The sequence below is a fragment of the Akanthomyces muscarius genome, chromosome 4 (genome assembly GCF_028009165.1).
Source record: "Akanthomyces muscarius strain Ve6 chromosome 4, whole genome shotgun sequence".
Lineage (NCBI taxonomy): Eukaryota > Fungi > Ascomycota > Sordariomycetes > Hypocreales > Cordycipitaceae > Akanthomyces > Akanthomyces muscarius.
In genome coordinates, this window is record NC_079244.1 from 1,087,446 (window position 1) to 1,100,894 (window position 13,449).

Sequence of the window (13,449 nt, forward strand, 5' to 3'; positions counted from 1 at the left end):
TTGTATAAAATAAATAAAGACTTGAACAATAATCATATTGGGCTTAGGCGATGGGTGCCGTCATTCTGCCACACACCAGACATGATTTGGCTTATACACCGAGAAGGTTATATTTGGTTCTCCTCCGAATCGATTCCTGTACAGCCGCATTCCGCAGGGGCTTGCCGTCCCACGGAGATTTGACACCTTCGCACATGACCTCCTTCTTCGGTACAACGCCCTTGTCAAAATACTCCGACACCACCCTTTTCGCACATTCGTTCACCTTGCCTCCTCCGGCCAAAGTGTGGCCCATCGAGTTTTCGACTAGGATATGCCGACTCGCCATGGAGTACACGTTTCGCAGGGGTGTTACTGGATCCCATTTGCTGGATAAAAACAGAAGCGGCGCTGTAGGACGACCGGGCTCTGGTACTGACGGATCTTTAGAAGGCGCTGGCGTTTTGAAGGGTCCTTTGAAGGACCAGTTGGGAGGCACACGCCAACTAGCACAGCGGAGGCGGGCCATTGTTGCAAGGTCTCCAGCCAAGGTCGAGATGGACAGTTGGTTGTCCATGTAACTTTTCCAGTAATTCGAACCTTGATCAGAAACATTGCTGCCGTCGGTGCACAGCACAGCATGGTGAGCATCGTCAATTGGGTCCGGGATTGCCGCCATGGTATTGTTGTCGACGATACATTGGCTGGTCAAGTCCGATATAGCAAGCCACGCGAGAAGCTGTGCGACTAGAGGCTTTGGATTGCCTTGCAGTGCTCGGGCCAAAATAGAGGCAATTGGGAAGAAAGTGTAATCTGCGTGGCATAGGGTACTGAAAAGTAGACCTCGAATGTCGGCTGATCGCAATAAAACGTCCGTAGAGCCGTCAAAAGAAGTAGCTTGAATGGGCTCCGCATCGCGAGCATTAATCCAAGACCATGTGCGCTTGCTGATGTCGGATGGCGTTTTGTCGCTGGGCTGACGCAGCTGGCAGACCTGCTATCCAGCATTAAAGCAGCCCGCGAAGAAGATTTCCATCATCTTGTCTGTGTCCTGAGTGTTGGTCGACCAACCCTAGAATAGTTTACTCAGATTAACGGTTGAAGAGGCACATACTAGGGCAATGTGATACTTACAGGACCGCTTGCGTAGTCGTAGCTATCCACGACGCCATCCAAAACCATGCGGCTAACGCGTTCTGGGAATAGCGACGCAAAGTAATTGCCCAAGACAGTACCATATGAGAATCCAATATATTGTAGACGTGGAACATCTTCCTTTGTTTCGAGTGGCGGAAATAGAGTCTGTGTATCATTGTGCTGCGTTGTGTGTTCTTGTCGCAGCTCGGCAATCCTGTCCACCATGGCTACCATATCTCTTGCCACGCTCGGCGTATTGACGAATGGCAAGATCTTCGCATTCTTCAATTCGCATCATTTACCAAGCGCCTTTGCCGAATACTGTTGAAAGGCAAAAGAGGCCGGGCTGAGGGTCACCGCGCCACCGGCTAGCACTTCTAGCATCTTCGCTGAACGGGCCATGTTGTTTGCCGGATAACAGTTGACTCGTGGCTCACTCGCACCAACTCCGCGCGGATCAAACGATATGTACTCATAATGCTTCTGCCCGGGAATATCAATGAGGGACTGTAGCATACTTCCGCGGCGCAGCATGAATTTGGTGCCAGAGCTTCCTGGTCCTAGGCCGGCTATATAGTTAGGTATTTTTCCTTCTTTTATTATTATAGCCTATTATATCTACTAACTTTATTATTAAGCAGAAATCAAAAAAATGTTTACGGAAATCTAAATAATATAAAGTATTTCTATATTTAATCCTTTCTAATCCTATAGTTATAGAAAACGCTCTTTATTCTTACTATAAAGATAAGGATATTATTTTATATTAATTTTCTTTATTAGATTCCTTATACTATACTTAGTATATAATAGACTATTAATCTTATTATAATATCTAGGGTATTTTACTAGCTTAGCTCTAATATATTATAGATTATTATATATACTTTAAGTAGAAGTTAGAGACTACTAAGAAGGAATACTATTATATAGATATTAAGATTAAGTATTTATAAGAATAAAAGAAATTATAGTTTAAAAAGATAATATATACTATTATATATAGTATTAATAATATTAAGGAGTTAGAATAGATATATTACAAAGTAGAATGCACGTAAGGCAGACTAGGGAAGCGGCCTAAGTAGCGACTAGGCGGGCGCCTATAGGCTGCCTAATTAGGATGCTAGATTATATAATTAGATTATTAGAGATTATATTAAGCTAGTAGTGATCTAAGATAGTATCTATAATAATAGATTACTTAGGATTACTAGTAATCTAAGTGATCTAAGGAATAGAATAGTGTTAGGGACCTCGAAGCCATATAGTGGATGCTAGGGATACTTGGCCACGGTCTGGTATCGCTTGATCTTTTTGATCTCTGTGGCCGAGTGGTTTACCTAGCGCCTTAGTTCCTCACAAATAGAGAGATAGATAGGTACTTAAAGAAGGGGTATTCTAGTAGCTAGGTAGTCTAGATCTCTATTAATTAATCTAAGTAATAGTTTTACTATTAAGAGTCTTACTTTTAATAACTAACTTATAATACTACTTAAATATACTACCTTATTGTCAGGGCACCCGCAGGGCATGCTGGTCGGTAGGAGGTTATAGGCAACCAGAGGTATCACGTGCGAAGAAGCTACTATATAGCTGCGGGCTGCCAACGAGGGAGTAGCGAGGAGGCAGCGATAATTCCACCATCATTCTAAAAACCCAAGGATCATCTAGTGACTGAAGCTCTTCGCCGATAGCACCTTACACTTATAGCTTTAAGCCTAACTTAATTCTTAAGGAATAGACCTATTATAACTTAGATTTAAGCTATTATTATAAGAGACTTATACCTAGTTTAAAGCGGATTATAGAAAAGGAATAATTAATCTATTATAGATATCTTTAACTCTAAAAGGGGTATACTTATAGTTATAAAGCCTAGCTAGGTCTAACTATACCTTATAGCTACTTATACTATTAAATATTAACTTAAAATCTCTCCCTTTAAGGTAGCTACAATAGAAGATAGATATAAATTAAGCTATTATAAAGGCTATAACTTAGCTTTAAGTACTCCTTAACCTAAATAAGAGCTTACTAGCTAAGATTAATAATATCTTTATTATATTAGGTCTCTTACTTAAAGATATTATAGCTATATCTTTTCTCTTTATAGTACTACTATAAAGCTAAACTGCCTTATAGTAGATAAGTAAAACTAAATAATACGCTTGAAATAAAATAGGCTTACAGGAGAGCTTAATATACTAACTACCTATAAGACTAGAAATCTACTTATAAAGTAGTAAAGGTATAGAACTAGGCCCTATATAAAGTATAAGGAAAATTATAGAAATTATACCTAGACACCTTATTATAATTACCTACCTACTTATAGTAATACTTCTAGTAGGTAAAGACTTATACCTAAAGGTACTTACCTCACTAGATCCTCTCCCTTTATTAGAATAGACTTAGCCTACTAGTAATAACTTAGGAAAAGAAGGCTAAAGTACTTAGTGTAAAGTTCTTTCTTACTCCCTTTATTACTATACTAGTATTATAGACTAGCTTTATAGCTACTATAGGTGAGCGTTTTAATAGTTATCAATTCTCTTAAAGAGAGAAGAAAGAAGAAAGAAGGGGAAGGCTCTCTCTCTCCCTCTCCCCTAATCTAGATTATAATCTATACTGTAGAATATATATAATCTACGCCTAATAAGAGAGCTTAGTAAAGCTCTCACATAAGTCCCTAGGGCGCGGGTAAAGCCCGAATCCTTCACAGCTATACTAGATAGGTTTATAATCTAAGTAGTGTAATATAATAATAATAATAATAATAATAATAATAATAATAATAATAATAATAATAATAATAATAATAATAATAATAATAATAATAATAATAATAGAATAAAGCTATTTTCAGCTGTTCCCACTGCCTCTTTATAGTCCGTTGAAGTTGGAGAATAGTCGAACTTTGACGAGGACGAATTATCAGCGCTGTAATCGGGAGCGCTATTCTGCTGCGGCGCAAGCTGATCTACCACCAGTCTCAGGTTATTTCTGTCCTCAAAGAAGCTTGATTGTAGCGGCAAACCAATTTCGTCGTTGCGTCGCATGCAGCCTAACAATTGAGCAATGTCGTGTGCGATAGGCTGATCGTGGCTGTTAAGCTTAGGCTCCTCCAAAGTCCATTGCCTGCCTCTGCGAACCAAGGAGTAAAGCTTGTGCACGGTAGCAGTGAGGACGAGCTGCGAATCTTCAAGTGCTTCAGTGTATCTGGATGCGTCGTTAGCCATTAAATAGATCCCGCAGTGGTAAATGCCCCCAATCTTCACCCTTTGGGAAGCTGCCTGGTAATAATTTGCTTCTTTAGGCCCCACAATGCAAATAAAAGCAGCATCAGTGCATCGCTTGCACGGCATCTCATTGTCACACTAAAAAAAATATTTAAGCATACGGTATTAAATCTGAATACGCTGTTGATGAATTGGAGGGAAATACCTTTATTTTCTTCATGCGACAGCGCCCGCAGGCTTGCCGTACACGTTGGCGACGCTTGGCCTTGCGATTGTTGTGCGTAACAGGCTCCCAGTAACGCTGTGTGCCTTCCATGATGCGGGTATCTCTTGTTATGTAGTGGGTAGGCTCAAATGTGGTACAAGTGATGCTGGTTGACAAGGTAGACTTGGAACCGTTCTGTCACAACCCAAGCTTAAGATCACCGCCTGAAGGTGATGACAGGTAGCGCAGATAAAGAGAGAGGCAATGGTTGGAGCGACTTGATTTCAGTTCTCGCGAAATTTACAGGACTACAGCAGTTAAATATCTGCCAGGAAAGCGCAACATTAACCTCTTTCGTTTCTATTGACATGCTATGGTGGCGGAGCAGTGGGGTGTTCTTGGACTGACGAGCAACGCAGGCTTTTATACGGAAATTTGCTCTGCTTTGAGACGAAGCGTCTCCATTTCGTAGATATGGGCCTCCTGAAAGCAAACCGCAAGATATTTCACATCATTTTCACCTTAGCCTGATCCAGCCAGCAAGTTTAGCAAGGCTGCGTAGCCCCACTGCCTTGGAACGCAGACTATGAGCCCCGGATTCTCCCTCATCAATGGCTTCAATAGCTTTCTCACCATAGCCGAGGACTGCATTGTGATTGTACTCAAGTTTATTACCAAGCTGCCCACAAACTATCAGCTATGGATAGGTAGAAAGAATCGTTGAAAGATAAAGGCAACGCCCCTTTCCCCTTCGAATTGAGCGAGGCCGTCTGGCTGCCGTCCCCCGCCCCTTGAAAAGGAGGAAACAAGAACGCTGCGTTGTCCTCTTCCTTTACTAGACTACTTCCGTTCATGGAAGATTCAGAGCAGCAGGAATGAGCTTCCTCAAATCCGGCCGGTTTCCAATGCGCTGCGAAACTGGCGCACCAGGACCAGCTTGCTGCGGCGAGCCCGTCTGGCGCAGTAGAGTCCGATACCGTGCCGAAGACAGAGGCAGCTTATTCTTCTTCTTCCTAACGCCCTGGACACATAGAACCGCGCCCACGGCCATGGGCGACGCGCTCGATGTGCCGTTGAAGATGTCCGTGTACCACAAATCCGCACTCTGCCCGCCCTGCAAGTCACCATAGCCCGTAGTGGTGACCTCCCTGCCCCAGCCCTGACAGTCAACGCGAGAGCCGTAGTTGGAGAAGCTCAGGCGTGATCGATCGGGGCCGTGGTTCCGGCCATGGGTTCCCGGTGGGGGGCACCCAGCACCGACGATGATGGCACCTGAGGACGGGTTCAGCACATTGAATGGGTTGCGCCACGAGTTGGGGAATCCCGCGGGGCGCGTATTGTAGATGGCTGCATTGAGGTTCTCCCCCCCGTTGCCTGCAGCTTCCACAACGACGATGCCCTTGTTGACCGCATAGCGGATCGCCGCAAAGTCCTCAGGCCACCATTCTACAGCAATGTAACCCTTTTGGCCTGATGGTGGGTTGGGGGTATTTGGACCCGGCCGATGAACCTCGAGGAGTATAACATCGCCGCTCCGAAGTCTATCAGCGGCAGCTTTAATGGCAGCAGCAACGGAGTTGCCAACGTAGGAGGAGCCGTAAAAGACTGAATCCGGCGCGATACCTAGAATGCCGATGTTGTTGACATCACCGCTGACAACGCCGCACACAGCTGTGCCGTGGCTGTTGTCAGGCGCATTCGTACCCGAGATGACACCACCTTGAAGTACCCTCAGGTCCTCATGCGTGAACCGCCAACCCCGTTCGACGTCGCCCACTCTGAAACCTTCGCCTCGCCCGCCCGGGACTGTGTGTGCATACTTTGCATCAACGCCTCCAGGAGCCGGTCCGAGATAGATTTGACGCGAAGTAAAGTTGGGGGTGATGGCAGGCACTTCCATATCCTCAGGCGACGTAACAGACTTCAAAAGTAGTGGCTGAGAGGTTGGCGGAGTGATGTACGCGGCATCGACCAGATCATGCTGGTTGAGCTCCGCTGCAAGACTCTCGAGATTGTCCACCTCGCCATCTACATAATAAAAGCTTGCCAGGTCGGGTATGTTACCATCATTAGAAGGAGCCGTATCATCGGCGTCAAATTCTTCGGCTGGGTTGGGTGACTCTCCAGCTTCGGCAGAGGCGCCAAGGACATCCGCCTGGTCGCGACGGAGACGGTTCTCGTCCTGACCGAATAGCAACGTCAATGATGCTTTATGGCGGTCAAGAACGGCCTGCAGCGGAGCGACATCTTCATTGGCAGGCTCCAAGCCCCTGGCATTGACTTTGACCACAGATGCTGTCTTGAATATGACAACAAGCCGAGACTCTGTCTCCGTGGGAGTGATGACTTCCTCCAAAAACTCCGACATGGTGACTTCTTGTAAATTATGAGACTGGATGAGAGGGATGGGTATCAATCAGATCTGAAATATCTTTGAAAGATGAATACCTGAACAGCCTTGTCGTCGAGACGCCGTCGATCTGCTTTATATATCCTTAGCCAGCCTTTCACCTACACTGACAAGCCGTACCAAAAGCGCCAGCGGCAGCTGATGGCAGCTGATGGCAGCTGATGGCAGCCCGCATACAAACTAGGTCACTTCTTTCAGGCATTTTCTGACTCTCTAGATATTATGTAGATCATTGTCTCAAAGTCTAGACCTGGCTATATTATACTGAAGTCTCGAACCCGCCACACTGTCTTGTGCCTCAGCTGCCGGCAGCACCTTAGCCCTAGAGGTCAGCCCCGTGGCGGCCTCGACCTCAATAAATGGCGTGAGCTGGCAAATGCCAAGTCCAGCGTGGCACCCAATGCGCCTCGAAATATGCTTAAGTCCATGCTTTTTCTTTCACACACCACCGCCCTACACCTATTAAATTGCAACAGTGGCTTCTCTCCAAGTCACAGGGAGGCCTACTACTGAGAAGGCAAGTTGAGCTAGGTAGCTGCAAGACAGCTGCGCCACGATACGGTCTTACAGCTCGCAGAATATTGCTACTAAGAGTAAAGACTCTTGCCAAAGTTGTTCATCTATGACATAAAATGCCTGCACTGTTATAGTTTCTGTCTGTAATTGGTTTTTCACTGTCGAAGGTATTACATTTAATTTTTTTTGCATTTTGTAGTATTTTGTAGTGTTTTGTAGTATTTTGCAGTATTTTATGGCATTTTATGGCATTTTATGGTACTTCTCTTTCAAGTTATCAAAAAGGCATCAAAGCTGTCTCCCCCGTGTAATTCTGAATGCACGTAGCATTAAGCTAACACCTCCAAAGATCATCTAGTTAAAAAGTCCATCTGCTGCATGTCTTCTGTACCAACCCAGTCCTAATTACTCTGGAGCAGATCAGCCGGGAGACCTTCCCAATTGAATCCTTCAACAGAGCCGATTCTCGCTTCGCTAAAATTGAATTCTAATCTGTTATTAGCTATAGTAATATTGCCTGCAGCTCTGCTACTACGGATGTGAGGAAAACAACTACCTGGGAAGTGCGATATAGCGGTAGCTGACGCGCACGATTCTGCTACAATGTTCTGCGTATCGTAGGCTCGTTGCAATTCCAGTTCTGCCCCTGTTTCCCCAAGAACATGATATAAGGCTGTTACTGCTTTCTTGGCTTCTCTTGAATCTGCGCACTGACGAATCCAAAAATTTTGCGCCTGCCTTAAACGCACCTTAATATTGTCGAAATCGGCAGACTCTTCTGATCCATCCCTAGGAATGGCCCCTGCACTTTCTTTCCGGATATTAGCGTAGGAGCTGAGATAAAAGCAAAGTACACTGGTGGCTAGGAGGAAGTCATTGTTAAAAGCGGGCGATACTCTCCAGCGACATTGATATAAGAGCCCATTTGTATGGGTTTCCTCATCAACAAGCCGCTGTAGCTCGAATATCTTCATCGCGCAGTTATACATGCCCACTTTGAGTATGCAAACTGTTTCTGTGACCGAGAAGCACCTAAAAACTTCCTGTGCAGGACAATTCGCAGCTGTTGACAAATGACTTCAAGCCAGATTCGCTGAACCATGATCTGGGAGGACACATTTAGTGCGAGCCCGTCCCATTTTAATATGGGAGGTAGTGTAGTTTGGGCCTCTTCGATTTCTTTATCAAGTTTTAGAATATCGGAGTATGAATGTGGTTGAGGGTCGGTGGCGACGTCGGAAACCTTTGCTCCAACATCAAGCAGACGGAGCTTAGCAAGGACGTATAGAGTAGGGGTGACCTCGGTCTCAGGTCTTGATGCCAGTAATTCCGAGGTTTTCATATCAAAATCCATATCGTTTAAAATTCCTTGGCTTCTCGGTGTCGGCATGCTGCTCCCTGACGAGTCTCGGCAGGCCAAGCTGCGTTGAAACACTAAAGTCAAGTTGTAGGACCATCGTCCAGACTCGCCGGCGCATCTCACCCGTAAAAGGTGAGATGGATGCAAAATGCTTCGCATCTCTGTGGTATCCCATATGTATCGCAATATGTACAATATTGCCAACTAGGATCCATATTCCGATTTCCATGTCCTTCAAGTGAAAGCATTCCACTAGGAAGTAAGGAATCAATGTTTCTAGAATATGTGGCCCGCCTTTTGTCCACTGGCCAAACAACAGACACTTGACAGATTGTGATTTGAATAGATCAATCAAACGCTTATTTTCTGAGACCTGGAAACTTTTCCCTTTGATGGCCTGACTTGGATGGAGTCACCTCTGTATGCACGATGTGAGTTGTTTGCCGGAGGTGCATTTCTAAGCAGATGACACTGAACAAGAGGCCAATCCATGCGATTGGTACGCTTTCTGGATCATGCCAAAACTCTTCATACTATTGAAAGAATTGGTAAGAATATTTTCCTCCTACACCAAATAGAGTGGCGGCTTAGCCATAGTGCCGAGTGCAAAAGCCTGCGACAAGCAACCTGCGCAGTGTATAATTACCGACCTCGGTGAGAAATTGTCCGCTGTGCACGACACCTGTGACATTTTATTAAATTAGGGGCAATGTGTATCTTCAGCGTTTCTTTACTTACCAGGGGCAATGTCAAGGTCGTTGAAATAACGCGAAACAAGCCGGTCAACAGTCGGACGAGGAGGCAAGCAGCTGATAATTGAGGCGACCGTATCGTCCAATTACCCGCTGTAAAATAACTGCAGCTTCACGGATTCAGCTTGTGATGTCGTCGATTCCGGCACAGGTAGTTTGGTATCATCCTGGGCAAGGTGGTTACGAAGATCGGTGATGCTGTCAAGCACTGCGGCCCAGTGTGAACTGCTGACGTAGCTGACCACCTTTTCATTATGCCTGAAGCTTCTATGATCCGAAGGCGATGGAGATGTATCAAGGCGTGATTCAGCCACAGCTACAGTCTCGGAGTATGTATCTGTTCGAGAATGGTGCGTACCTGACTGACAAGCAGGGGCAGGAGGAGAAGGCTGTGTACCGTGCATTGGTGAGCCTGACTAGCATGAGTGTTTTGAAGCAAAGGTAACGGGTCACCAAGAACATTGGCGCTGTGATCAATAACTTACGGGAGCTTGAATTAGCCTGGTGCATCAAGTCTAGGACGAGGCTTTCCAGTTTGTTGATGCGATCTTGCAGGTTTGCACGAGCTTGGTCCTGGGACTCCTCATTTGACACAGTAGATGATTGCGATGCTATGGTATGAGCGTATATACAAGAAGGTCCAAGGCCTCGTATTGAGCAGTTGCTGCAGGGGAGCAGGCGATCGCAGCGTATTCTAGGGCGATGCGTCAGCTGCTGAGCTGTGGAGTTGCCATGGCGATATGAGTATTATGGGATTCGAGTCAACGTACTTGCGTCTCCGACACGCATTGCAGCTGAGTTGCAGCTTGTCTCGGCGTCTCGAAGCCGATACTGACGGCTTGGAAAGCTGCGCCTCTGATTGGCGACGCGCATGCTCTCGCGCTTGCTCCGGTGAATCCATTCTCTCCACGATAGCAGCAGTGTGATGAAACGCTGCCGATTTTCTGGTCGGAGATGATCCGAACTGATGCGAACTGTTCTTTCAAAATGTATAGAAGCAAGCACAGTCTGATGAATGTTGGCATGGCTGTGGATCCGCACCTCGGAACCTCCGCGGATGGTCGAACTGTTTGGCTTACGCAGCACTCGGTGAGAGTAATCGCAGTTATATATCCGAATTATTATTTTACTCATATGTATTCAGGCTTGTGTTTGCAACTTTGAATTATAAGTCTTTTCTCCCCTCACTTACTGGCTCGCGGGGGGACCGCGGACAGTATTTAATATGCAATGTAATTTTGTCTTGCAGATTGGCCGCGTAGCTACGCGTAGCACCGCGGAGCACCGCCGCAGAGACATGACTGTTAAAATGAATCACCTCACAATATTTATTATAGACAAAACCCGTCAACATATTTATTCGGCTTCGTTCCTGTCCTATAAGCATCATCACTCGTATATCGACCATCAGCTCATCGCTAACACTTCGGCAGATCCCTTGCTCCTCAAGACAACCTTTCACGCTCACGCATCACGATAGCGCTTGACCTTCTTCTTTCAAGACACAAGATGCGTCCAGAAGTTAGTGAATCAAATCTGGCAGGTGAAGATAAGTCAGTCAAGCCCGATATTGTTGGCTGGGATGGCTCTGAAGACGTTGCGAATCCACGAAACTGGACCAAGGGCAGAAAAAACATGCATGTCCTGATAATCAGTGTCTTCACCCTCTACTCGTGATTTTTATAAGTATATCTTTTCGAAAATTGCGTAATAACAGTCTCTTCAGAAACCTCGCCGCCGTCATGTTTGCCCCTGGCGCCGCGAAACTGGCACAGGAGTTTGGCATTACCAGCAACATTGTCGCATCCTTCACTGTATCCATCTACCTTCTAGGCTACGTTTTTGGGCCTCTGCTCTTGTCGTCCATGTCCGAGTTGTACGGCCGGCTCGTCATCTACCACGTTTGTAATGCTTTTTATGTGGCCTTCACGATTGGTTGTGCCCTCAGCAAAAACACCGCCATGTTTCTCGTGTTTCGATTTGTTTGTGGCTGCGCTGCATCTGCTCCGATGGTCATCGGTGGGGGAACGATTGCGGATCTCTACATCGCGAGCGAACGGGGAAAGGCCATGGCTGTATTCGCCCTCGGACCACTTCTCGGGCCGGTAATTGGCCCTGTCATTGGTGGCTTCGTGACTGAACGTCTGGGGTGGCGCTGGACTTTTTGGATAATTTTGGCCCTGGTACATAATTTCGGAGTTGACTTGTTAGAGACATCATATATCTAACCGCGAAATTTGACGCAGGCTGGCATCGTCTCCGTGACGGCGCTGGTCCTGATGCGGGAGACATTCGAACCTGTTCTTCTGGAACGCAAAGCCGCATCACTGCGCAAATCCACTGGCAATATGGAACTCCAGGCCAGAAGCTTCGATAAGAACCGCACACCTACTCAACTTCTCGTGCGGGCTTCTATGCGTCCTCTCCGGCTGCTGTTCCTTTCTCCTATGGTTCTGCTTTTGTCCCTCTACACAGCCTTCATGTTTGGCCTCATCTATCTTCTTTTTACTACATTTCCCGGAGTTTTTGAACAAACTTACCATTTAGCGACCGAGATTTCCGGCCTCGCATACCTGGGCCTTGGCATTGGCATGATCATCAGCATTGTTCTGTTTGCTGTTTTTAGCGACAAACTTTTACATCAGCCACGTGAGGGAACTCTAGAGCGGCCGGAGCTTCGACTGATTCTCATGATGTGGTCTACACCGGTCATCCCATTGGCTTCTTCTGGTACGGATGGAGCGCAGACAAGGTCACGCACTGGATCCTTCCGATCCTAGGCACGCTTGTGATTGGGCTCGGCGCCTTTTTGACCCTTATGCTCGCCCAGCTGTACTTGGTGGACGCTTTTGGGACCGAAGCCGCAGCATCAGCACTGGTGGCTAACACGGTACTACGCAGTCTTTTTGGGGCCTTGTTGCCGCTTGCAGGGCCGGCAATGTACGGGACTCTCGGCCTCGGCTGGGGCAACAGCTTGTTGGCATTCATCACTCTGGTATTTTTACAATTCCATTTCTGTTTTACAGATACGGGGAGAGACTCAGAACGAGGTTCCCAATAAACTTATAGACTGGGGTGGCCTTGGAGACTGAAGAGACACGTGCAGGACGCTACGTCTGTGACAACAGCTCCGAGGGCTTGCGATTGTAAATAGGCAATTGGCGACCGAGGTAAGTGACGGAATATGCGTTCGATTCGAAGGCCCATTCTAAGGAAAGAATTCAGCCAGTCCAAACCATCTGGGATAAATTACGGAAAGCTCAATGCCTTTCTCTCCTGTATCGTATGGTGGCGGGTATTATCCGTTGGCGTGCTGTGGGCTGCGCGGTAAAGTTCCGATCCAAGCCACATCCTCATTTGTAGATAAAAAGCAAACAATTTGCTATACCACCCTTTCGCAAATTATCCCTCTTTCTAGCAAATTCGCCAAGATACGCCCACGAAGACCATTGTACACATCGGTATATAAGTGGACGCCTTCTTCTTCCCGCGGTTACTGGCTGACGCCTTGCGCCTCAAAAAAACAGTGCTGTTCAAGTTTAGGCAGGATGCAACTGCCGAGCTGAAGGAGACATTCGTGCGGGAGCTGAAACAGCTGCGACATCTCCCTAGTGTCTTGAACCAGAGCCTGGTCGTAGGAGGGCCGTCGGTGACGGATCCTATCGAGAGGAGCAAGGGCTATCACTACGCGCTCGTGAGCTACCACAAGGACAAGGCAGCGCTGGAGGCATACCAGGCGAGCAGCGAGCACCATAGGCAAGTTTCATCCACGACGATTACAAAGTGTTAAAACAGTTGTTCTAACAGGATGCTCTTCCTGTAACTAGAGTAACGAGTACATATCTTTG

At 46.5% G+C, this 13,449-nt stretch overlaps 8 protein-coding genes across 8 annotated transcripts; 2 read left to right on the forward strand and 6 right to left on the reverse strand.

The window, feature by feature from the left end:
- Positions 1–91: 91 nt before the first annotated feature.
- On the reverse strand, positions 92–658 carry LMH87_010999 (uncharacterized protein; the record flags this gene model as incomplete). The annotated part of the gene is made up of 1 exon (XM_056200067.1): positions 92–658. The coding sequence occupies one exon, from the start codon at positions 656–658 to the stop codon at positions 92–94; it is 567 nt and encodes a 188-aa protein (XP_056051955.1).
- Positions 659–976: 318 nt separating this feature from the next.
- LMH87_011000 (uncharacterized protein) lies at positions 977–1,350 on the reverse strand (the record flags this gene model as incomplete). Its single annotated transcript, XM_056200069.1, has 2 exons — positions 977–1,051; positions 1,114–1,350. The coding sequence occupies 2 exons, from the start codon at positions 1,348–1,350 to the stop codon at positions 977–979; spliced, it is 312 nt and encodes a 103-aa protein (XP_056051956.1).
- A 2,415-nt stretch (positions 1,351–3,765) lies between these two features.
- On the reverse strand, positions 3,766–4,674 carry LMH87_011001 (uncharacterized protein; the record flags this gene model as incomplete). The annotated part of the gene is made up of 6 exons (XM_056200070.1): positions 3,766–3,771; positions 3,996–4,099; positions 4,157–4,338; positions 4,398–4,412; positions 4,480–4,496; positions 4,564–4,674. The coding sequence occupies 6 exons, from the start codon at positions 4,672–4,674 to the stop codon at positions 3,766–3,768; spliced, it is 435 nt and encodes a 144-aa protein (XP_056051957.1).
- Positions 4,675–5,413: 739 nt separating this feature from the next.
- Positions 5,414–6,931, reverse strand: LMH87_011002 (uncharacterized protein; the record flags this gene model as incomplete). Its single annotated transcript, XM_056200071.1, has 1 exon — positions 5,414–6,931. The coding sequence occupies one exon, from the start codon at positions 6,929–6,931 to the stop codon at positions 5,414–5,416; it is 1,518 nt and encodes a 505-aa protein (XP_056051958.1).
- A 959-nt stretch (positions 6,932–7,890) lies between these two features.
- LMH87_011003 (uncharacterized protein) lies at positions 7,891–8,831 on the reverse strand (the record flags this gene model as incomplete). The annotated part of the gene is made up of 4 exons (XM_056200072.1): positions 7,891–7,976; positions 8,046–8,135; positions 8,205–8,291; positions 8,522–8,831. The coding sequence occupies 4 exons, from the start codon at positions 8,829–8,831 to the stop codon at positions 7,891–7,893; spliced, it is 573 nt and encodes a 190-aa protein (XP_056051959.1).
- A 605-nt stretch (positions 8,832–9,436) lies between these two features.
- Positions 9,437–10,390, reverse strand: LMH87_011004 (uncharacterized protein; the record flags this gene model as incomplete). The annotated part of the gene is made up of 7 exons (XM_056200073.1): positions 9,437–9,531; positions 9,588–9,658; positions 9,707–9,917; positions 9,969–10,013; positions 10,087–10,180; positions 10,234–10,295; positions 10,372–10,390. 7 exons carry the CDS (start codon positions 10,388–10,390, stop codon positions 9,437–9,439), a joined length of 597 nt encoding a protein of 198 aa, XP_056051960.1.
- A 953-nt stretch (positions 10,391–11,343) lies between these two features.
- On the forward strand, positions 11,344–12,381 carry LMH87_011005 (uncharacterized protein; the record flags this gene model as incomplete). Its single annotated transcript, XM_056200074.1, has 2 exons — positions 11,344–11,784; positions 11,848–12,381. 2 exons carry the CDS (start codon positions 11,344–11,346, stop codon positions 12,379–12,381), a joined length of 975 nt encoding a protein of 324 aa, XP_056051961.1.
- A 158-nt stretch (positions 12,382–12,539) lies between these two features.
- On the forward strand, positions 12,540–13,433 carry LMH87_011006 (uncharacterized protein; the record flags this gene model as incomplete). Its single annotated transcript, XM_056200075.1, has 7 exons — positions 12,540–12,596; positions 12,730–12,771; positions 12,827–12,928; positions 13,020–13,062; positions 13,129–13,235; positions 13,321–13,357; positions 13,429–13,433. The coding sequence occupies 7 exons, from the start codon at positions 12,540–12,542 to the stop codon at positions 13,431–13,433; spliced, it is 393 nt and encodes a 130-aa protein (XP_056051962.1).
- Between the last annotated feature and the right edge of the window lie 16 nt (positions 13,434–13,449).